This window comes from Carassius auratus, unplaced genomic scaffold (assembly GCF_003368295.1).
Source record: "Carassius auratus strain Wakin unplaced genomic scaffold, ASM336829v1 scaf_tig00216111, whole genome shotgun sequence".
Classification (NCBI taxonomy): Eukaryota; Metazoa; Chordata; class Actinopteri; order Cypriniformes; family Cyprinidae; genus Carassius; species Carassius auratus.
The window spans coordinates 285944-310884 of NW_020528413.1; the positions used below are offsets into that span (position 1 = coordinate 285944).

At 36.1% G+C, this 24941-nt stretch overlaps 1 protein-coding gene and 1 long non-coding RNA gene across 2 annotated transcripts; both read left to right on the top strand.

Annotated features, from left to right (window-relative positions):
- The first annotated feature begins 1846 nt into the window (after nucleotides 1-1846).
- On the top strand, nucleotides 1847-3311 carry LOC113097100 (uncharacterized). Its single transcript, XR_003288771.1, has 4 exons — nucleotides 1847-1898; nucleotides 2028-2078; nucleotides 2207-2257; nucleotides 3282-3311. It is a non-coding gene; the product is annotated as an uncharacterized LOC113097100 (long non-coding RNA).
- Nucleotides 3312-10545: 7234 nt separating this feature from the next.
- On the top strand, nucleotides 10546-20362 carry LOC113097122 (adhesion G protein-coupled receptor E3-like). Its single transcript, XM_026262322.1, has 13 exons — nucleotides 10546-10588; nucleotides 13549-13580; nucleotides 13817-13885; nucleotides 13986-14166; nucleotides 14313-14432; nucleotides 14603-14778; nucleotides 15102-15263; nucleotides 15346-15552; nucleotides 15630-15862; nucleotides 15947-16013; nucleotides 18861-18952; nucleotides 19035-19197; nucleotides 20207-20362. Exons 1-13 carry the CDS (start codon nucleotides 10546-10548, stop codon nucleotides 20285-20287), a joined length of 1626 nt encoding a protein of 541 aa, XP_026118107.1. The 3' UTR covers nucleotides 20288-20362.
- The last annotated feature ends 4579 nt before the right edge of the window (nucleotides 20363-24941 follow it).

Sequence of the window (24941 nt, forward strand, 5' to 3'; positions counted from 1 at the left end):
ATGCTGAATTTCTGCTTCCACATGTTTTGTTTCAGTTAATTTACAACCAGTCACTTGCACAACATCTACTACTTCTACTTCTACAGGTGATAATAATTTTAGACTAAATGTGACCTTTTAAAATAAATCCTTCAATGATATCCTTGTTGCTGAACACTCTTTTTTTTCATCTGATATATATTTTTTTAAATAGGTCCTATTATGCTCTTTTACAAAGTCTTGATTTTGTTTTGGGGGGCATTAGAACATGCTATACTGCTTAGTGGTTCAAAAAAAAAAAAACACATTATTTTTCACATAATTGACATTATTACAATTCCTTTCTCCCCAGCCTGGCTCAAACAGCTTGATTAGATCTTGTCCACCTTCCAAAAAACTAAATGTGTTTGTGACTGGTTAGTTGTCCCAGTAAGCTGTGATTGGCGAACAGTTTAGATGGTGTTTCAGTATTGCCCCACCCCTTGCCAAAGCAGCTGTTAGCATAATGTCAATATCAGCATACCATTTTGAGCCGGATTCATACCCCGAGAATATTGACCAAGAGGATAGATCAGAACCTTTGCATGCACAGATATTGCAAGACATATTGGAGTGGTAGCGTAAATTATTATTGTTATTATTATTTTTATTTTTTTGGCTAAATAAAATTTTAGATACAATGTCAACTACCACTTAAAAAATCTGAATTTACTATGCAAAGGTGAGCGCATTAATAATACGTATTACATTGCGGAAACACCATAGAACTTACATTTTGAAACATATTAAAACACACAACAATAAATAAAGCAGCATACTTTCAGGCTGTGATGCATATACAGCAGATTGTCCTGACAAAGTGGCAACTGCTCCGTCTTTCAGTAAAAGCTTTTTGGCAAAACCAGCTCATTTCAAATTTATTCACTTTGGAGAACATTTTCAAAAAGCTAAGTTTTCCGCTGTCTCAGTGTGGATGGAAGGCCAAAATGGAGACAAAAAGATTTGTTTTTAAACTAAATCATATTAGTGTGGACAAGGCCTAAGTCACTGGACTCAAATAACCTCCTCATTAGAAGAGAGCTCCATGAATAAACTGTGTTCAGATGGACATGGTTTCTTCTCATTATTCTCCGCTCTCTACTCTCTGCACACAGGAACATTGGCTATAGTTTGCTCCAATTAAACAGCAACTTGTGCTACACCACTACTTGCTGCATTTTTACACACAGACAAAATCGACTACAGAAGTGAGAAGGGTTATTTAATGTAGTGATGTTTGCATAGTAGTCAAGTCTTTCATGCTTTTAAAGGAATATACACTCCTTTTGAACCGCAAACATGGTTGAATATCCTTTGAATTGAACAAACCTTGGAAGTGAAATTAAATACAACTTGTGCAGAGCAGGGTTGTGAGGACCAGGATTATTAACTTCTGTTCTAGACTGAATGTGGCTTCATAAAATTTAATTCCTCTTGATTATTATTTATTATTTTTTTTTCATGAAGAACATCGTAGTTCATCATCCAATCCAATTTTGTTTCCATCTGGTATTGTTTCAGCTCCTTTACTCACGGTCACTTCCACAACATCTACCAGTCCCACTACTACAGGTAAATGTGCTGTCAAACTGGAATGTGGCCTTCAAAAGAAGCTTTTCCATCTGTTCCTGATTTAACATCTGTTTTCACATTGTTGTTTCAGATAATTTACAACCGTTCACGTCAGCAACATACACTAGTTACACTTCAACCGGTGAAAATAATTTTAGACCTTTAAAAAAGAAGTCCCTCAATTTCTTTGTTGCATAACACAGTACTTCATCGTCTGATTCTGATTTAAAATCTGTTTCCTTCTATTTTTGTTTCAGTCTCTTTACAGCCAGTCACTTCCACAACATTTAGTAGTTCTACTTCTACAGGTGAGGATAATTATAGATGGAATGTGTTTCTTTTAAAAGGGATTTTATCTTGGTGATTTTCTTCATGAACAACACCGTTCATCATCTGGGTGTGATTTTAACATCTGTTTCCATTTGGTATTGTTTCAGCTCCTTTACACACAGTCACTTCCACAACATCTACCAGTCCCACTACTACAGGTGAATGTGTAGCTGAACTGGAATGTGGCTTTCAAGAGAAGCTTCTCCTAATACCTGTCTTCATGATGAACACAGATGTTAAATCAGTCTTAAATGCTGAATTTCTGCTTCCACATGTTTTGTTTCAGTTCATTTACAACCAGCCACTTCCACAACATCTACTACTTCTACTTCAGCAGGTGAGAATAATTGCTGAACACTTTTTTTTTCATCAGATTTTTTATTTATTTATTTAGGTTCTTTAAAGACATCCTATTATGCTCTTTTACAAAGTCTTGATTTTGTTTTGGGGGGCATTAGAACATGCTCTAATGCTTAGTGGTTCAAAAAAACACATTGTTTTTCAAATAATTTACATTATCACAATTCCTTTCTCCCCAGCCTGGCTCAAACAGCTTGATTAGGTCTGGGTTTGATGAAGGCGCACCTTCCAAAAAACTAAATGTGTTTGTGACTGGTTAGTTGTCCCAGTAAGCTGTGATTGGCGAACAGTTTAGATAGTGTTTCAGTATTGCCCCACCCCTTGCCAAAGCAGCTGTTAGCATAATGTCAATATCAGCATACCAGTTTGAGCCGGATTCATACCCCGAGAATATTGACCAAGAGGATAGATCAGAACCTTTGCATGCACAGATATTGCAAGACATATTAGAGTGGTAGCCTAAATTATTAATATTATAAAAAAAAAATTTTGCAAAATAAAATTTTAGTTAAAATGTCAACAACCACTTAAAAAACTGCATTAACTATGTACAGGTAAGTGCAATTATAATTATAATAGAACTTACTTTTTGAAATGTAATAAACCACACAACAACAAATAAAGCAGCATTCTTTCAGGCTGTGATGCATATACAGCAGATTGTCCCGACAAAGTGGCAACTTCTTCGTCTTTCAGTAAAAGCTGAAAGAAAGGGCTAAGTCACCGGCCTCAAATAACCTCCTCATTAGAAGAGAGATCCATGAATAAACTGTGTTCAGATTGACATGGTTTCTTCTCATTGTTCTCCACTCTCTACTCTCTGCACACAGGAACATTGGCTATAGTTTGCTCCATTTAAACACCAATTTGTGCTACACCACTACTTGCTGCATCTTTACATGCAGACAAAAAAACAAATCCCTCAATTACTTTGTTGCATAACACAGTACTTCATCATCTGATTCTGATTTAACATCTGTTTCCTTCTATTTTTGTTTCAGTCTCTTTACAGCCAGTCACTTCCACAACATTTACTAGTTCTACTTCTATAGGTGAGCATAATTATAGATGGAATGTGTTTCTTTTAAAAGTGATTTTATCTTGATGATTTTCCTCATGAACAACACCGTTCATCATCTGGATGTGATTTTAACATCTGTTTCACTTTGGTATTGTTTCAGCTCCTTTACACACAATCACTTCCACAACATCTACCAGTCCCACTACTACAGGTGAATGTGTAGCTGAACTGAAATGTGGCCTTCCCAAGAAACTCCTAATCTGAGTCTGATTTAACACCTTTCCATGTGTTGTGTTTCAGTTCCTTTACCGCAAATCACGTCCACAGCATTTACAGGTCATACTTCTACAGGTTAGTATGATGCTGGACTTCCTTTCATCCAAGTTTTAGTGCTGATTTCTGCCTCATTCATGTTAACAGTCACTAGCACATAAGGGAGAGTGGTACACAACCTAACAACTCCTTAGATGAAAACTTTTTCAAAACTGAGATGAAAATTGTACTTTTCATCTCTTACATTTCTATTTAAGATATTTTTTTAATTTTGGTGCACTTTTTTCTCTATATAATGTTGATATGACCACAGCTAAATACCGTAAATTGTTATGCTAGCATGTCTGGAAATATTAAAACCACGTGTGTTACCATTAACTCCACATTTGTTTTTTGTTTTTTTAACTACTTATTTTTTGTGCTATTTAACTAATTTTCAATGGTTAATTTCTAAGCATCTCATTTGATTAATTCTTATGAATTTTTATGTGTTTAATTTAATCAATAATATTGCTTGTAATCTGCCACAATTTTGTTAAGTAAATATATTGTATTATTTTTAACAGTGTACTTTCAGGCTGTGATGCATATACAGCAGATTGTCCCGACAAAGTGGCAACTGCTCCGTCTTTCAGTAAAAGCTTTTTGGCAAAACCAGCACTTGCATCATCATTTTCAAACTTATCCACTTTGGAGAACATTTTAAAAAAGCTCAGTTTTCCTTGACTAAAAACGCTGTCTCAGTGTGGACGGATTGCCAAAATGGAGACAAAAAGATGCGTTTTTAAACTTAAACATATTGGTTTGGACAAGGCCTAAGTCACCTTATATATTGTAGCGTTCTCAGACAAGGACGAGGCGTTTTAATAAACAAGGGGTGTTTATTTGGGCTGTTGTCGGCCACAACCCACGCCGTACACATCCCGACTTCCAAGAGAACCACACTTGAACCAGCGAGGCACTCTTCTCCCCCTCGTTTCTCTTCATTTCCCCTTACACACACACAGGGGCGGAGCCTCTTTTCAGATCCAACTTGAACATCCAATAACAGTTCGCAACACAAAAATTAATAAAGTGCAACATTAACATAAAGCACATTGTTATCTAAAACACAACAACATTTTGAACATGCTATAATATATATAATAACCACCTCTTTAGAAGAGAGCTCCATGAATAAACTGTGTTCAGATGGACATGGTTTCTTCTCATTGTTCTCCGCTCTCTACTCTCTGCACACAGGAACATTGGCTATAGTTTGCTCCATTTAAACACCAATTTGTGCTACCCCACTAGTTGCTGCATCTTTACACGCAGACAAAATTTACTACAGAAGTGAGAAGAGTTATTTAATGAAATAATGACGTTTGCAGAGTAGTCAAGTCTTTCATGCTTTGAAAGGAATATACGCTCCTTTTGAACTGCAAACATGGTTGAATATCCTCTCAATGGAACAAACCTTGTGAAACATACTAAATACAACTTGTGCAGACCAGGGGGTTGTGATGACCAGAATTATTTCCTTCTTTTCTAGACTGAATGTGGCTTCTTAAAGTTAATTCTCTTGATGTTTTTTTTTTTGTTGTTGTTGTTTGTTTGTTTTTTTTTTGTTTTTTTTTTCATGAAGAACAGCATTCCATCATTTGAGTCTGATTTTTTTTCCATTTGGTATTGTTTCAGCTCCTTTACTCACGGTCACGTCCGCAACATCTACCAGTCCCACTACTACAGGTGAATGTGCTGTCAAACTGGATTGTGGCTTTAAAAAATAATTATTGTCTTCATGAAGAATACAGTTATCGAGCATCTGATTTAATCTGTTTATACATTGTTGCTTCAGATCAATTACAACCATTCATGTCCACAACATACACTAGTTCTTCTTCAACAGGTGAAAATGCTTTAAGACCATTTAAAAGAAATCCCTCAATTACTTTCTTTGTTGCATAACACAGTACTTCATCATCTGATTCTTATTTAACATCTGTTTTTGTTTCAGGCTCTTTACAACCAGTCACTTCCACAACATTTACTGGTTCTACTTCTACAGGTCAGGATAATTATACTGTAGATGTAATGTGTTTCTTGATTATTTTCTTTATGAAGAACATTGTTCATCATCTGAGTGTGATTTAATATCTGTTTCTGTCTGGTATTGTTTCAGCTCCTTTACACACGGTCACTTCCACAACATCTACCAGTCCCACTATTACAGGTGAATGTGTTGCCGAACTGTAATGTGGCTTTCAAGAGAAGCTCCTACTAATACCCGTCTTCAAGATAAACACAATGTTTAAGCAGACTTAAATGCTGAATTTCTGCTTCCACATGTTTTGTTTCAGTTCATTTACAACCAGTCTCTTCCACAACATCTACTACTTCTACTTCAGCAGGTGAGAATAATTTTAGACTAAATGTGACCATTTAAAATAAATCCTTCAATGTTATCCTTGTTGCTGAACACTTTTTTTTCATCTGAGATTTTTTTTTTTTTTTTTTTTTTAAGTTTCTTTAAAGAGGTCCTATTATGCTCTTTTACAAAGACTTGATTTTGTTTTGGGGGGCATTAGAACATGCTATAATGCTTAGTGGTTCAAAAAAACACATTATTTTTCACATAATTGCATTATTACAATTCCTTTCTCCCCAGCCTGGCTCAAACAGCTTGATTAGATCTTGTCCACCTTCCAAAAAACTAAATGTGTTTGTGACTGGTTAGTTGTCCCAGTAAGCTGTGATTGGCGAACAGTTTAGATAGTGTTTCAGTATTGCCCCACCCCTTGCCAAAGCAGCTGTTAGCATAATGTCAATATCAGCATACCAATTTGAGCCGGATTCATACCCCGAGAATATTGACCAAGAGGATAGATCAGAACCTTTGCATGCACAGATATTGCAAGACATATTAGAGTGGTAGCGTAAATTATTATTATTATTATTATTATTATTATTATTTTGGCTAAATAAAATTTTAGATACAAAGTAAACAACCACTTAAAAAACTGCATTTACTATTTACAGGTAAGCGCAATTATAATATGTATTACATTGCAGAAACGGCATAGAACTTAAACTATGAAACGTAATAAAACACACAACAACAAATAAAGCAGCATACTTTCAGGCTGTGATGCATATACAGCAGATTGTCCCGAGAAAGTGGCAACTGCTTCATCTTTCAGTAAAAGCTTTTTGGCAAAACCAGCACATTTTAAATTTATCCACTTTGGAGAACATTTTAAAAAAGCTCAGTTTTCCTTGACTAAAAATGCTTTCTCAGCGTGGACGGAAGGCCAAAATGGAGACAAAAAGATGTGTTTTTAAACTAAAACATATTAGTGTGGACAAGGGCTAAGTCACTGGCCTCAAATAACCTCCTCATTAGAAGAGAGCTCCATGAATAAACTGTGTTCAGATGGACATGGTTTCTTCTCATTGTTCTCCACTCTCTACTCTCTGCACACAGGAACATTGGCTATAGTTTGCTCCATTTAAACACCAATTTGTGCTACACCACTACCTGCTGCATCTTTAAACGCAGACAAATAAAGAAATCCCTCAATTTCTTTGTTGCATAACACAGTACTTCATCATCTGATTCTGATTTAACATCTTAACTTCTGTTTTTGTTTCAGTCTCTTTACAGCCAGTCACTTCCACAACATTTACTAGTTCTACTTCTACAGGTGAGGATAATTATAGATGGAATTTGTTTATTTTAAAAGGGATTTTATCTTGATGATTTTCCTCATGAACAACACCGTTCATCATCTGGATGTGATTTTAACATCTGTTTCACTTTGGTATTGTTTCAGCTCCTTTACACACAATCACTTCCACAACATCTACCAGTCCCACTACTACAGGTGAATGTGTAGCTGAACTGAAATGTGGCCTTCCCAAGAAACTCCTAATCTGGAGTCTGATTTAACTCCTTTCCATGTGTTGTGTTTCAGTTCCTTTACCACAAATCACGTCCACAGCATTTACAGGTCATACTTCTACAGGTTAGTATGATGCTGGACTTCCTTTCATCCAAGTTTTAGTGCTGATTTCTGCCTCATTCATGTTAACAGTCACTAGCACATAAGGGAGAGTGGTACACAACCTAACAACTCCTTAGATGAAAACTTTTTCAAATCTGAGATGAAAATGTTACTTTTCATCTCTTAAATTAAAGGAGGAGGGGGGGGGGTGAAATGCTATTTCATGCATACTGAGTTTTTTACACTGTTAAAGAGTTGGATTCCCATGCTAAACATGGACAAAGTTTCAAAAATTAAGCCCCGCTCGGAGCGATTCGTTGCTGCTGCTGCTCTCGTTCAGTTTCAGCCTCGGGATCTGATTCTGGATCATAAATATACGCTGAATCTGACTGTTAGCCATGGTTTGTTTTGGATTATGTTTTTTTCCCTCAAGGTAATGTCACAGCTTCCAAACGCTCTCAACGCAAAAGCCTACTGGCGCTCGTGATTCTTTAGCTCCGCCCACACGTCACGCCTCCAGTCGGAAGTGTTTTTCCGGGAAAAAAACGGTGCAGACTATCTTTCTCTTATAAATATAAAAAAACTAAAGACTTTTTGGAGTTATGAAGGATGCAGTACTACTCTATAGGTACTCAAGATTAACAGGATATTGAGTGAAAACAAGCATTTCACCCCCCCTTTAAGATATTTTTTTAATTTTGGTGCACATTTTTCTCTATATAGTGTTGATATGACCAAAGGTTAAATACTGTAAATTGTTATGCTAGTGTGTCTCGAAATATTTAAACCACGTGTGTTACCATTAACTCCTCATTTGTTTGTGCCCCGCACTCCCCTATTCATTTAATTTGTACAAATGAGTTAAATTTGATTTTTTTTTTTCTTTTCTCTTCATGTTACATATAATATTACTCTCCTTACTTAAATGAACGTACTCTGCAAATAGGGCTTAACTTTGTAACAGGGTCATTAAAAATGGGCAAAGCACACAATCACAGGATTTGTATTACTTGGTGATCTCTGGTCATTTGTAATAATTTTGGAGGTTGTCTGTAATCTTAATCCTGTGCCAATTGGCCAGAAAAAAATCCCCTGCAAACTACCTACCATATTTCACTGAAGACCGAGATCCTGTGATAATATTAGTCCCATGCAAATCAGCATCTTTGTGATTTGGCCATGATCTTGCGGGATAGTATATAATTTTTTCAATGTTTTTGTGTCCTGTGTGCCTTATCCATTCTTCACAAAAATTGATAAGGCACACAGGTGGAGTGTTTTGATAGTGTTTTGGGTGCTGGATCATATCGCTATACACCAAACTACAATTTGCAGAAAGAGAAGCTGAAACCCATCAGAAGAGCAAAAGCAAAAGAATGATGACATGTATAGCAGCATGCGGAACATTCTCCTTTCTAAGATATAATGTTACAGTACACAAAGTCTTCACATCATATGTAGTTGATAAGTCAGTAAATTCATGTAGAATCACAGGCTTTGTTTATCCCGTGTGAATGCACCACACAAAATTATGTGTGTGTGTGTGTGTGTGTGGTGGGGAAATCACACAAGGTACTCAGATAATGCTGATCCCATGCGAACTGGGAATTAGTCTCATCTTCAGTATTAAGAATTTTTTTTTTTTTTTTTTAATGTAATTAGCTATGCTTGTATATATTATCATGCTTTAAGATAAAGTGTTTCATAATTATTACATATGGTTTCACATTTTATCTGATTTCAGTTTGAAGCTTTCCGATTGAAGTTTGGTGTCTTTTATCTCAATGAGACATTATTATTTTTTGCACATTTTAGAAAAGACACATAAATAAATACATAACCTACTTATATCACTGACTGTAAAAGTATGTTCCATTTTGTAGTGTAAGATCCCCTATAGTAAGGACGACCCACTGGCCCAACAACGTAATCCAACAATGCGTGTAGGTCTTTTACTTAATTTATCAGTATTTAGTTTAAATTTTATTAGCTTGGTTTAATTTTACTCAAATGTTCAGTGATCATTAAATGTAGGCTGTATTCCTAAGAACTGATCACAAATATTGTTTTTGTATTTATCTAGATATTTGAATAATCAAATGTCCCATGTTACCCAATGTCGCATTTGAGTTGCGTGGATCTCATGATCACAAATTTCCCAGTCCGATTTTAGTCGGAGGGTGTAGGTTGGCTAATGACCTCTTGATCAAAAGTGTAGCTTACTTGGTCTTGTCCCATTCAACTTAAATCAGTGACAGACAGAAATCAAAAGGTCTCCAATGATATGCCTACTACTCCATTCATCCAAGAGCCTTCAGTTTGCTTTAATTCTGGCCATAAATTTGAGGTAACACTTGTAATTTACAGGTCCTTCTAAAAAAAATTAGCATATTGTGATAAAAGTTCATTACTTTCCATAATGTAATGATAGAAATTAAACTTTCATATATTTTAGATTCATTGCACACCAACTGAAATATTTCAGGTCTTTTATTGTTTTAATACTGATGATTTTGGCATACAGCTCATGAAAACCCAAATTTCCTATCTCAAAAAATTAGCATATCATGAAAAGGTTCTCTAAACGAGCTATTAACCTAATCATCTGAATCAACTAATTAACTCTAAACAACTGCAAAAGATTCCTGAGGCTTTTAAAAACTCCAGCCTGGTTCATTACTCAAAACTGCAATCATGGGTAAGACTGCAGACCTGACTGCTGTCCAGAATGGTAAATGGTAAATGGACTGCATTTATATAGCGCTTTCAACAGACCACATGGCCATCCAAAGCGCTTTACAATTTGCCTCACATTCACCCATTCACACACACATTCACACACCGACAGCGGTGTCTGCCATACAAGGCGCCATCCAGCTCGTCGGGAGCAGCTGGGGTTAGGTGTCTTGCTCAAGGACACCTCGACACTTGGTCAGGTGGAGCCGGAGATCGAACCACCAACCTTCCAGTTTATAGACAACCTACATGAGCCACTGCCACCCCATCATTGACACCTTCAAGCGAGAGGGTAAGACACAGAAAGAAATGTCTGAATGAATAGGCTGTTCCCAGAGTGCTGTATCAAGGCACCTCAGTGGGAAGTCTGTGGGAAGGAAAAAGTGTGGCAAAAAACGCTGCACAACGAGAAGAGGTGACCGCACCCTGAGGAAGATTGTGGAGAAGGACCGATTCCAGACCTTGGGGGACCTGCGGAAGCAGTGGACTGAGTCTGGACTAGAAACATCCAGAGCCACCGTGCACAGGCTTGTGCAGGAAATGGGCTACAGAGAAGCAGCACTGGACTGTTGCTCAGTGGTCCAAAGTACTTTTTTCGGATGAAAGCAAATTTTGCATGTCATTCGGAAATCAAGGTGCCAGAGTCTGGAGGAAGACTGGGGAGAAGGAAATGCCAAAATGCCTGAAGTCCAGTGTCAAGTACCCACAGTCAGTGATGGTCTGGGGTGCCATGTCAGCTGCTGGTGTTGGTCCACTGTGTTTTATCAAGGGCAGGGTCAATGCAGCCAGCTATCAGGAGATTTTGGAGCACTTCATGCTTCCATCTGCTGAAAAGCTTTATGGAGATGAAGATTTCGTTTTTCAGCACGACCTGGCACCTGCTCACAGTGCCAAAACCACTGGTAAATGGTTTACTGACCATGGTATTACTGTGCTCAATTGGCCTGCCAACTCTCCTGACCTGAACCCCATAGAGAATCTGTGGGATATTGTGAAGAGAAAGTTGAGAGACGCAAGACCCAACACTCTGGATGAGCTTAAGGCCGCTATCGAAGCATCCTGGGCCTCCATAACACCTCAGCAGTGCCACAGGCTGATTGCCTCCATGCCACGCCGCATTGAAGCAGTCATTTCTGCAAAAGGATTCCCGACCAAGTATTGAGTGCATAACTGAACATAATTATTTGAAGGTTTACTTTTTTTTTGTATTTAAAACACTTTCCTTTTATTGGTCGGAAGAAATATGCTAATTTTTTGAGATAGGAATTTTGGGTTCTCATGAGCTGTATGCCAAAATCATCAGTATTAAAAGAATAAAAGACCTGAATTATTTCAGTTTGTGTGCAATGAATCTAAAATATATGAAAGTTTAATTTTTATCATTACATTATGGAAAATAATGAACTTTTATCACAATATGCTAACTTTCGAGAAGGACCTGTAGCTTTTTATTTGTCAAGTAAACCTGTATCATGTCAATTACAGAATTAAACAATTATAAGCCAAATCAGAAAGGATAATGCATATGTGAATCACATCGTATCCGCATGGAAATTCTATGCTCCTGTACATGGATCACTGCACCTATTGGGCTAAATGTTCCATGTACCTAAGACTTAAACTACTTCAGTCTGTGTGCATTTAATTTATTTAATACACAGGTTTCACAATTTGAGTTGAATTACTGAAATAAATGAAGTTTTCGACGACATTCTAATCATGTGTGATTCATGAAACACTCATATGCCAACAATCCCATCATACGAATGATCATGCATTGATTGATGTGGCAGCTAAAACTAACATAATTTTAATATCACGCCCCTAAAAACACCCCGGTTTCTAAGCCTTGCCCCTAGAGTTTATGACATGGAGAAATGTGACCAGGCCAAAAAGAGGAAATAATCTCATGAAAAAGAAATTGATCTTACTACAGAAACACCCACTTAAAACTTGAACTTAAATAGTTTAAGTATATTAATACTGCAAAATACAGTACAGAAGTTATTAAAAGTTCAAATTAAGGAGGGGAAGGAGTATTTGAAGTTAAAAATGGACCAAAAATTAAAACAAAATAATGTGAGAAAGGCATGGAATGAATTAAACAGGATGTATTGTAATGGAAATAGAGTACAGGGATATACTGCCTCTGGTGGTCAAATGGGGATGGATGAAATTAACATATATGTTTGAATAGATTTAATGGAGGATCTAGTGTTTTAAAATTTCCCTTCTGGATGGTATATGGCTGAGCTCCTATTTAGACCCCCCTTCAGTTTTAAGTTTGCCGTATTGATGGAACAAGTAAGAATTAGGTTAAGGAGAATTAAAAAGAAGAAATCTGCTGGCCCTGATGGTATCAGTGATGGAGTTCTTCAAAGCTGTGCTGATCAAATCTGCTGGGTGATTTATTATTTTAATTTGTGCTTGTGCTTGGAAAGGGTACCCGTATTATGAAAGAAATCCATAAAATGTCAAATGTGTAGTACCAGTCCTTAGGAAAATTAACCCCACTTCTAGTGCATTCAACACTATCCAGCCAGCATTACTCAAGAATAAGTTAGAAAATACTGTATTACACCAGATAAATGAGACGAGTCTAAATAAATAAAGATAATCATTTTAGAGTTAACCTGTTTAACTCCTAACATTGTGAATGGCTAACGCAAATTTGTTTTCATCTTCTTCAAAAATGAAGGGCATTTTCTCAGTATCACTGAGTTCAGTACATGATGGAATCAGTGCTTCAAATCCTGGGACAAATGTTCCCCTCACATTGTGATATTAAGGACAAATCAGCGGAAAGTTTTTCTCGTCCTCTATTTGTTGTAGATCACCGAGTCTACAGATCCTATGCTATTGCTCTGTATATGTCTGTCTGTATTCTCTCTATTTCTAAATCATGGTTACTTAATCTGTATTTGGAGAGGATTCGACTTTCTTTTTAAATGGTTTTATGAATAATTGGCAAATTTAGTGGTTCTGTTTTGGGTTGAGCAACATTGGAGTTTATTTTGAGTCATCATATTTTAATACCAAAATTGATATTTAGTATTTTGGAACATCTAACACCAGTCCTTAGTGGGCTTGCAAAAACATGTAAATAATCTTGTTTTTATTTAGGACTTACTTTCTGTTTTTGTTTTTCTCATAAAAGTAATATCTCTGTCTTATCCAAATTTAAAATGAGAAAATTATTGAAATATATAGTTGAGTGTCATCATGAATTCATGAAGACTATTCCCATTGCAGGTCTGATCCTCATGTCGCTAGAAGAATGCAGGGTAAGTTGTTGCGGTGTTAATTTCTGAAATTGTAATTGGAGGGTTGGAATTATATTAATCAATTGAAACAACACCACAATAAAACCGTATAATGTGTACCGTTTTGTATTTTTGTTATTGTTGGTTCTTTGCATATACTTTGTAGACACAATTCATTTTTAAAACCGTTATCAAAATCACAAAATACTCCATAGTCCACTTTCAAATTAATTTATAAAGCTAATTTGTGATTTCAGACCACAGGACGGTGTAAAGATCTTCTTGACAATATAGAGAACATGACGGCAGAAGTGCTTCCATTGACAGTAAGAAAATAAGACAACATAATCACTATTTGTCACTTAAAAGAAATTATCATGCAGCAAAGCTTTACAAATAATCCTGTTTATATGATCTCTAAAATAGAATGTGACCAGCATTTTGAATGTGGTCCTCAAAACGTCAGGCATGATTTCGGAGTCATCATCAGCTGACAAACTGATTTCAGATGGAAACCGTTTTTTAAAAGCCAGTGAGAAACTTGTGTCCATGCTCGTAAAACCAACAAACATAAGTGACAATGTCAGTTTTACTCTTGACACTTTGGGTAAGTAAAAAGCTAAATGTGAATAAACAGTGAAATTACTGACTTAATGTGATTAAGTCTAGAAATACTTTTAAATAACTTCTGACATTTTCAGATGACCTTATTGTAAATACATTTTCATTCACACATCTGTACTTTTTAATCAGAGGTAGAAATCTTCATGGTTGGACCACAGGTAACCCTAGAGAAAATCCCTAGACTTAACACAACAAAATCTTCTGTGGACATCGATCTCATTGGTATTGCCAAGAACAACATTGAAACAAGTATGTTAAATATTATGTGAATTTATATATATATATATATATATATATATATATATATATATATATATATATATATATAAATATATATTTACTTAAGGTTATTTAATGTTTAGTTGAATTTAAGTTTTTATTTGAAATGGTATTTATGTGTTTCTGTCACTCAGGATCAGCTGCTGTGGCTTTCATGAGCTACAACACGATGGAGAATCTACTGAAGCCAGACTTCTTTAACACACCAGAAGACATGTTTAAAACCATGATGTCCACTGTGATCTCAGCTACTCTTCCCAAAACCAACTACACTAAACTCACCAAACCAGTCAACTTCACCTTGAGACACATCAGAGTGAGAGACTGAAATGTGTTTGTCCAACTTGAGAAATAATGAAAAAATCTGAAAATACTTATTCAATCAATCAATCACCTTTATTTATTTAGCGCTTTACACAAAATACATTGCGTCAAAGCACTGAACAACATTCATTTGGAAAACAGTGTCTCAATAATGCAAAATGATAGTTAAAGGCAGTTCATCATTGAATTCAGTTATGTCATCTCTGTTCAGTTTAAATAGTGTCTGTGCATTTATTTGCAATCAAGTCAATGATATCGCTGTTGATGATTCAGTACTTATTCACTTTTATATTATGTTCCTTCTTTATTTTGCAGGATTTTGATCCCAGTGGTTCTCTGTCCTGTGTGTACTGGAATATCAGCGAGTGGATTGTAGATGGATGTTCTGTTTTAGAGACCAACAGCAGCTACACTGTGTGTTCATGTGTTCATCTGTCCACATTCGCTCTCATCATGCAAACCAGCTGTGCACCAGAGGTACTGAACATTTCTAGTGAACTAGTGAACACTGAAGAACAGCACAGATTTGGCACTCATGAACTCTGACATGTTTCCACAGAGTGACCCACTGCTGGATCTGTTGAATTTGGTGTGTGTGATCGTGGGGCTGGTGTTCTTCAGTTTGGCCCTGTTGACCTTTGCCTTTTGTCAGTGGAGCCCTGGAGTGAATAATGTGGCTCGAATCAACATCTGCATCAGTCTTCTGCTGGCTCACCTTCTGTTCCTGCTCACACAGCAGTTCCTGAATCTCATACAGCGTCAGAAGGTGAGAATGATGAAGAAGCCCTACAGCTCAACACAGCATCACTGAGAATCATCATAACCCTCTCTCATGATCTCCAGGTGTTGTGTGCCGTGATCTCAGGCCTTCTGCACTTCCTCTTTCTCTCCGGCTTTGTGTGGATGTTCATTGAAGCTGTGCTGCTCTTCATCTGTGTGAAGAACCTATCACAGATCAGCTCCATTAATAGAAAGGTTCTTAGCAGTGGATTCCTGTGTGTGCTTGGATATTTGGTTGCTCTGGCTGTGGTGGCCGTGTCTGTTGTGGTGGATCCTAATGGATATGGAAGTGAAAAGTGAGTTTAAATTGAGTGACTCATTGCTCATCATCTTTACCCATGTTTGTTTGCTGATTATTTTATGTATCTCCCCCCAAATAGGTGCTGGATGAAAATAGATAAAGGCTTCATTTCAAGATTTCTGGGACCTGTTTGCATGATACTAATGGTAAAAGCATTGCTCACGAGTTTGTATTAGATAGAAAACAATAAAATTATATATGTGTGTGTAGAGTGCATTCAGAAATTATTCAGACCCGCTTCACTTTTTTCAATTTTGCTATGCTGCAGCCTGATTCTACATTTGTTTAAATATTTTTTTTTCTCATTAACTGTGCACTCCATACCTCATAATGAAAGCAGAATTTTAGAAATGTCTTTTAATTTCTTAAAAAGAAAAAACTGAAATGTCACATTTACATAAGTATTCATACCCTGTACTTAGTTGAAGCACCTTTGGCACCAATTACAGCCTTGCGTCTTCTTGGGTATGACATAACCAGCTTTACACACCTGGACTGGGGGATTTTCTGCCATTTCTTTTTTGCAAATCTTCTCAAGCTTGGTCAGCTTTGATGGGGACCTTTATGGACAGCCATTTTTTAGGTCTCTCCAGAGATGTTCGATAGGGTTCGAGTCAGGGCTATGGCTGGGCCACTCCAAGACATTCACAGAGTTGTTCCTAAGCCTCTCCTGTGTTGCCATTGGCTGTGTGCTTAAGGTCATTGTCATGTTGGAAGGTGAGGCTTCAGCCCAGTCTGAGGTCCTGATCATTGTGGAACAGGTTCAATGAGGATATCTCTGTACTTTGCTTCATTCAGCTTTCTCTCAACCCTGACCAGTCTCCCAGTCCCTGCCACTGGAAAACACCCCCACAGTATGAGGCTGTTAACAGCATGCTTTACTTTTGGGATGGTACTCTGCAGGTGATAAGCAAATGAGTCCCAAATGTGTGTAAGTACATCTTCGTTCTTTCGGTTGGTGTCATTGTCATTGACGCAAGTTGTTTTCAGATGATGCTTAGAATTGAGGTTCATCAGACCAGATTATCTTCTCAGAGTCTGAGGGTCCTTTAGATGTTGTTGGGTTTTTCTTTTTTTCTTATTTTTTTTTTTTTGCAAAGTCCAAGTCTGTTTTCATATCTCTTCAGTGAGTAGAGGATTGAGTTTGGCTACTGCCATAAAGCCCAGATCGGTGAAGTGTTGCAGTGATGTTTGTTCTTCTGTAGGTTTCTCTCATCTACATATGATCATGGAGCTCAACTATAGTGACCATCCGATTTTTGGTCACTAGTGTAGACTATGCCTTTCCATGAGTTGTTCAGTTTGGCTGGGCATCCAGCTTTCGGAAGAGTCCTGGTTATCCCGAACTTATCACAGAAAATGATGTTTCTACAATATTTAATCGTAGCTTATAAGTGGTGATCAGTTTATGTGCAAATGACAGGAATTTTCAGAAAAAGTTATACAAGACAGAGTCAACCAGACGATTAACATTATTAACAGCAGTTATAATGTGATTGTTTAGTAAGTAGCAATATTTGTTAGTTCTGTTTGTTGATTCAATGTTAGCATCATCTGAGGTCCTCTGAGGGTCAGCATCATCTCTTCTCAGGTGTTCTGGATCCAGACTGGAGCTTGTGTAAATCTGTGGCAAAACAGAGAAACAAATAGAGACATCATTAGCATAGCTGCTGATCCAACAAAGTAAAATTAATTATTTTCACTCAAGCTAAAGAATAAGAATGCGCGTTTGATCAGATACAACTGCAGTCACTAATTATGAGATGCATTATTCAAATACTTGCCAAAAGAGATGTGTTTTTAATCTAGATTTAAACAGAGAGAGTGTGTCTGAACCCCGAACATTATCAGGAAGGCTATTCCAGAGTTTGAGAGCCAAATGTGAGAAAGCTCTACCTCCTTTAGTGGACTTTGCTATCTTAGGAAGGATAAGTCCTAAGGCTAGTTAGCTACGCAGGAGCTAAACCATTAAGGGCCTTATAGGTAAGTAATGGTTTAGCTCCTGCGTACCTAACTAGCCTTATACCACGTTACAATCCATCACGCTCCCTAAGGTCTCAAAACGCTGATACAGAACTTAATAGGTAGCCAGTGCAGAGACTGTAAAATTGGGGTAATATGATAATATTTTCTTGACCTGGTAAGGACTCTAGCTGCTGCATTTTGGACTACCTGTAGCTTGTTTATTGAAGATGCAGGACAACCACCAAGAAGTGCATTAAAATAGTCCAGTATAGAGGTCATGAATGCATGAACAAGCTTTTTTTTTTTTTTTTTTGCATCAGAAACGGGTAACAGGTTTCGTAGCTTGGCAATGTTTCTGAATCATCAGTGCCACAGAAATTATTTTGTAACCTTCCCCAGATTTATGGCTGGATAGGATCCTGTCTCTGAGCTCTGCAGGCAGTTCCTTTGACCTCATGGCTTGATTCTCGCTCTGATATGCATTGTCAGCTGTGAGTCATTTTATAGAGAGGTGTGTGCCTTTCCAAATCATGTACAATCAATTTCAATTACCACAGGTTGACTCCAATCAAGGTGTAGAAACATCTAAAAAAATTATCAAGAGAAATGGGAGGCACCTGAGCTAAATTTCAAGTGTTGTTGCAAAGGGTCTGAACACTTATGTAAATGTGATATTACATTTTTTTCTCTTTAATAAACTTACAAACATTCCTAAAATTCTGTTTTAACTTTGTCATTATGCTGTACGGAGTGTAGATTCATTAGAAAACAAATGAATTTAAACAATTGTAATCTCAGGCTGCAACATAGCAACATTTAAAAATATAATTTCTGAATGTACTGTGTGTGTGTGTGTGTGTGTATATATATATATATATATATATATATATATATATATATATATATATATATATATATATATATATATATATATATATATATATATATATATATATATATATATACTGTATGTCCAATAGCACTGTGATATACATATTATTATTTTTATATATTTTTTTGCTCTGCAGTCAAACATGATTCTCTTCATCAAAATCATCATCAGTTTAAACTCAACTCTAAAAAATCTCAATGCCGAAGTCTCACAGATGAAACAAACCAAGTAACAAACATTTATGATTTAATAACTCTATAAAAATAACATATAGAAAATGAGGACATTAACTTTCTCTGTTTCTCTGCAGGGTTATGGTGTTTAAAACACTTGGGCAGTTTGTGGTTCTTGGTTGCTCCTGGATTCTGGGTTTCTTCACTAATTGCAGTAAGGTGTTGGAGATCCTCTTCCTGATCTTGAACTCTCAGCAGGGAACCTTCATCTTCCTGATCTACTGTGTCCTCAATAATAAGGTTACACATGTTTCCATCCTACTTAATAATAAATCATTTCATTTGTACCACAGACAGTAAATGAAAGAAAAGTAAAGCAGCAGTATTTACTTCTCAAAATTAAAATCTAGTCGTTAAAAAAAACTTTCTGTTTACCTTTTTAATGTAAAAAAAAAATGCAATGCTCCAGTTGCTAATGTAACCAAATGAATGAAATTGCATGAAACGTCCTTTGGGAGAAATTCTGTTTCCTCTTAAAACTGAAACCTGATTTGTTAAAGTTCATGTAGCTGCACATAAAAATGGCATTTCTGCCCAGTAAAATGGGTGGGGCCAACTGCATATATAAAGCTGGCACTGGGTGTCATTTCAGAATCTTTCGACTGATGACCAACTGCGTTGACTTGCTTTTTCAGCTTCATAGTATGTACACATTTTTACCGTTCTCATTCCTATTATCTCAGGAAACCAAGGTTACATTGTAACCAAAGCATTCCATCTCAAAATGTTCTCTCACATTGTGTGAACAACATTTTGGGGAACAATTTCCAATAGCACTGTGCTTAAGAATGGGTGAATGAGAGAGTGCTCCATGTGCCAAGCTCCAACGAGCCTGATATGAGAGTCCTAAAGGAAGCATGAGCACAACAGGCCTGGAATCAGTCAGACCCTATAAAAAATATCCTTGACCACTAGCAGGGACACAGGATGACTAGCTGTACAAAATCCATGCCTGAAGGGCAGGGACCTCTGGGTTATAAAAGGTAGGTAGACAGGTAAACAGGAGATGATCTTCATGCTCAAGGAAAAAGATTCTGATGAAATGGCACTCAGTACTGACTTGCAGTTGGTCCTACCCATTTTGAAAGAATACAATTCTATTTGTTCATGCAGCTACATGAACCATTAACAAATCAGGCATTATTATTGGGAGTAAACAGAGTTCCCAAAATGCTTTTTAAAAGGGAACTTCATTTTTGTTCATGAGTTTTATAAGTCACTCAGCTCCTCTCGTCTCATTCTTGTCCAGGTCAGGCAGCAGTACAGGAAGTTCTTCAGATATCTTTGCAGTATCAAACAACAGGACTACAGCATAATGTTCAAGAAGTAAAAAAGTACTGCTAAAGTGTCAATAATATACAGGTTAATGTATGTTTCTTTTTAAATACAAAGCATAATTAATGTTTTTGAATAATGTTATTCAAAACTTTATCTTTTTTGTTAATGTTATATTAAATAAATATATTACTAGTGTACTTATAGTAGAGCTGACTAATAATGGCAAAAAAGAGGGCAACCTTTTCACCTTGAAAAATCTTACTAAATAAATTTAGTTTTCTTAACATAAAAGCTTTGTTTACTTTATATAAACCTTATATTAATTATTGAATAAATGCTTTAATAAAATGCCCATGCTCATATGACTTTAAATACACACAGCAAAAAAATCTGAGTGAAACTAACTCTGCTGTGAGTACATGTGAGACCGCACTCAAGAGTGTGAAAGTGTTAAAATAGGAGTGTTAAATTTACACTGAAGCAGAGTTAAAGTTAATGAGATAATTAAGTGATTAATTGAGTGATGATTGACCATTATTGACGGTACCTGGTGTTAACATGCAGAATCAACAAAGATGAAAATCACTATTTTAATGGTGTCACCATTATAGTGGTCAGTGTTTGCATTAGTTGGCCTCTTTACCCCTAAAATGTTAAAGTCAGATTTTAATTGGCTGTTATAACTGAGTTATAAAACTGATGGACAAGCAAAGACTATTGTTATTCCTGAGCTACTGAGTTAAAGTTACACTGTTAATTATTGCAGCCCTATGATTCTTCAACAAAGTATTTCCAGCATTTTAAATACAATCTGAGGAAAGTTGTTCAAAAATCTTTCAAAAGAGTATTTCCGTTAGACATGCAAACATCAAGAATCAACCTGTGAATCTCAACAATGGTGAAAATCAAAAAAAAGCATGTTGCAGTGCATTCTGGGTGCCACCTATCAAAATTAATCCATGACTCCCATGATGCATTGCGGCATGAATAAATTATTAACTGAATTGTTTCAGTAACTTTCTTTATTCTTACTAGTCTATTTTTTATGTTCCTTTTAGTAGTTTGTTTACTAATCACAAGGTTGTTATAATCAATGAGATCAATCAAATCTGTTTAGGCATTAATTAAGTTTGGTGAATGCCCATGTTTTGATTTTTTTCTCGTCTGTTTGTTACAATTCAGCTGTAACAGCCAAACCAAATCTGACTTTAAAAATGTTAGGCTCAAGAGCCCAACTAAAGCAAACACTGACCACTATAATGGTGACATAGAAATAGTGATTTTCATCTTTGGTGATTCTGCATGTTAACATCATGTCTCGTCTATAATGGTCAATCATCTCTCAATTAATCACTTAATTATCTCATTAACTTTAACTCAGCTTCAGTGTTAATTTAACACTCCTATTTTAACACTTTCACACTCCTGAGTGTGGTCTCACATGTACTCCCTACAGAGTTAATTTCACTCTGGATTTTTTGCTGTGCAGGATCATTGTTAAAAAAAAGTTTAGATGTTGTATCTCAACAACTCTACTCACGACTTAAATAGTTTTAAAACATTTTTGTATATTGAAAGGGACTTTGAAAATATGTTTTCCAGCTGAACAATTTATTAAACATGCTGTACTTGTACCTTAGCCATGTTTTCATGAAAAAATAAATATGGCACTACCTTGACTAAGGTTTATTTCATATTACTTTGTATTATGTTAATTATCTTGTATTCATTATAATTTATTTCAGATATCTTGGTCTTTATAACCGTAACATGGTAGTCAACCAAAGCTGGTAATGTATTGCTGTGGTGCTGTGAAGGAGCAGATCTGCAGATTAGAATATAATCTTTGGGCAGAAAAAAAATAAACAAAAGATGTTTCTGGTGATTCTAGTAATATTGTCTAAATTTCTGAAGGATACTGCATGCATGCTAGTAATGTCCATTTGTACCATATAATTAAAGGTTGAAAAGATTGCATCCTTTACACCATGTAAGACCACCGCTGTACATGCTCATACTTTTCAGTTGGACACGATTTCTAAAAATCCTTTCTTTGTATTGGTCTTAAGTAATATTCTATTCTTCTGAGATACTGAATTTGGGATTTTCCTTAGTTATCAGTTATATAATCATCAAAATTAAAGAAATAAACATTTGAAATATATCAGTCTGTGTGTAATTAATTAATATAATATACAAGTTTCACTTTTTGAATGGAATTAGTGAAATAAATCAACTTTTTGATGATATTCTAATTTTATGACCAGCATCTGTACTTTTAAATAACAAAAAAATGTCATGTCATCATACTGAGCATGCATTATCTGCAGGTTATTATATTTGCATGAGCTCTTTCTAAACCTTTATCTTTAGAATTCTGTTTTTGGACTTTTTGTTGTTGTTACAGTCGCTCTATAGCATCACTGTTTAAGAGTAATTGGCTAGCGAATTTGATTTACATATTGTAGGATTAACAACAGTTACCATTGTAATATTTGAAGTGAATGTCATAACAAATGTCAGTAGACCAGGGAAATTTGTACAAACTTATTTTTGGGCTGTGTAAATACAAATGGGAGACAGGAGAAAATGAACACCGCTGAAAAGGGGCAGAGCTACAAGGTCTATTGCATCTTGAGTTTTGTTTTGACAACATTGCCCTCATGAAAATCAACCATGGTTTTAGATTAGTAAGTATAATTCTCATAAGTGGATGTCTCATAAATGTATCCTAGTTTAGTTACTTGGTGTTTAGTAAGGAAAGGCCTACTTTGCATCAGCAACACAGACTCAGTGACAAATAATTCATAAGAAAACTGATGGCATCTGTATTGTCAACTAGTTTCTATGTTAAATAATTTATTGAAGACACCAGATATTAACAAACAGAATCATTGAAGGAAGAAATTTTAGGTTACCATTACAGTGGTCAATGTTTAGTTGGGCTCTGGGCCCTTGACTTTTTAACATTATATATAGTTATCTTATCCATTATAGCCATTCTGTGATTGTACAATATAAATCTGGAATTTTCAGCGTAATCAGACATTTTTAAAAAGCTACTCTGGTCAAAGAAAAAAATAATCTTTATCTGAATAAGCTGTTAGTCATTGTTACTGAGATTCATACGCTGTTTCTTGATGTCACCGTGTGCCTTCTTCTCTTCTGTCTCCACTTTTTTTTTTAATCTGAACAATTAAAAGTGTATATAAAAATCTTTTAGGTTATACATAAAATGATATGTCTTATACTGTAGAATCACAAGGCTGATGTAATCCATTTAAATCTAACTCAAACATAAAAACATAACCAACACCACTCAATCAACTTGTCTCTTGGCTTCTCTAGCTGTAATATCTCAGTTACAGCACCCAAAAAAAAGCTAATGTCAAAAAGTCACGGGTCAAGAGTCCAACTAAAGACCGCCATTGTTGAGATTAATATGCTGGTCTTTGTGTGACAAATAGAACTTGAGTTAAAACATTTTATATGCATTACTTAGATTTAAAATGCAATCACCATGACTGTTACTTTTTCTCTTTGTATGTGGAGACTACGGGGTTTTCCTGCAGCGTTGAAAGGGTTAAACGTACAATCAGAAGATGCAACCACAAAGTAATAAACTGTAAATGAGTTTTATGGCAAACACACTGTAAAACAGTAATACACTTGCAACACTGTTGTAAAGGCAAGTAAAGGCAACAATGCACTGTGAAACCTAACAGCGATTTGAACTCAATAAAAGGAGAGTAAATGCTGAAATTAAGTATCTTTCTGTTGTCTTCAAGAAAAACAGTTTTTATATTTGAATGATCGTGTTTCATTCAGTTATTTCTGCTTTAAGATTTATTATTTCTAAGTTGACTTAAAGGGGGGGGGGGGGGGGGTGAAATGCTATTTCATACACACTGAGTTTTTTACACTGTTAAAGAGTTGGATTCCCATGCTAAACATGGACAAAGTTTCAAAAATTAAGTTGTATGTTTGAAGGAGTATTTTTGTTCCAAAAATACTCCTTCCGGTTTGTCACAAGTTTCGGAAAGTTTTTTTTTCGAGTATGGGTCTGTGTGACGTTAGATGGAGCGGGATTTCCTTATATGGGTCCTAAGGCACTTCTGCCGGAAGAGCGCGCGCTCCCGTATAGCAGAGCACTGAGAGCACAACAGACTTCACTGATCAGAGCGAGAGCGAAATGTCACAAAAGAAGTGTGTTTTTGGTTGCGAGGGCAAGACAACCCTGCACAGATTACCAAAAAAAAAAAAACATCAATGGACCAGTGGACGGAGTTTATTTTTACAGAGCATCAACGGAGTTGTGCAAGTGTTTTTGTTTGTTCCCTGCATTTCGAAGATGCTTGTTTTACAAACAAGGCCAAGTTTGACGCCGGATTTGCACATCGTTTATTCCTTAAGGATAATGCAGTCCCAACGAAAAAGGGTCACGATCGTGTGTTGGAACCGCAGGCGGTGAGTAAAACTGCTTCAAATATCCCTGTGTTGTTAACTTAGCTATCGGCGCGTAAGCACATCAAGTAAACCTCTTGTACACCTTTAAAGAAAAAGAAAAGACGACATATGCCGCGTTTCCACCGAAATTACCCGGAACATTTTTACCAGGAACTTTTTTTCCCAGGAACTTTTTTCCCCCCAGACCTGTTGCTTTCTGCGTTTCCACCGCGGTGTAAAGTACCGGGAAGATTAGGCAA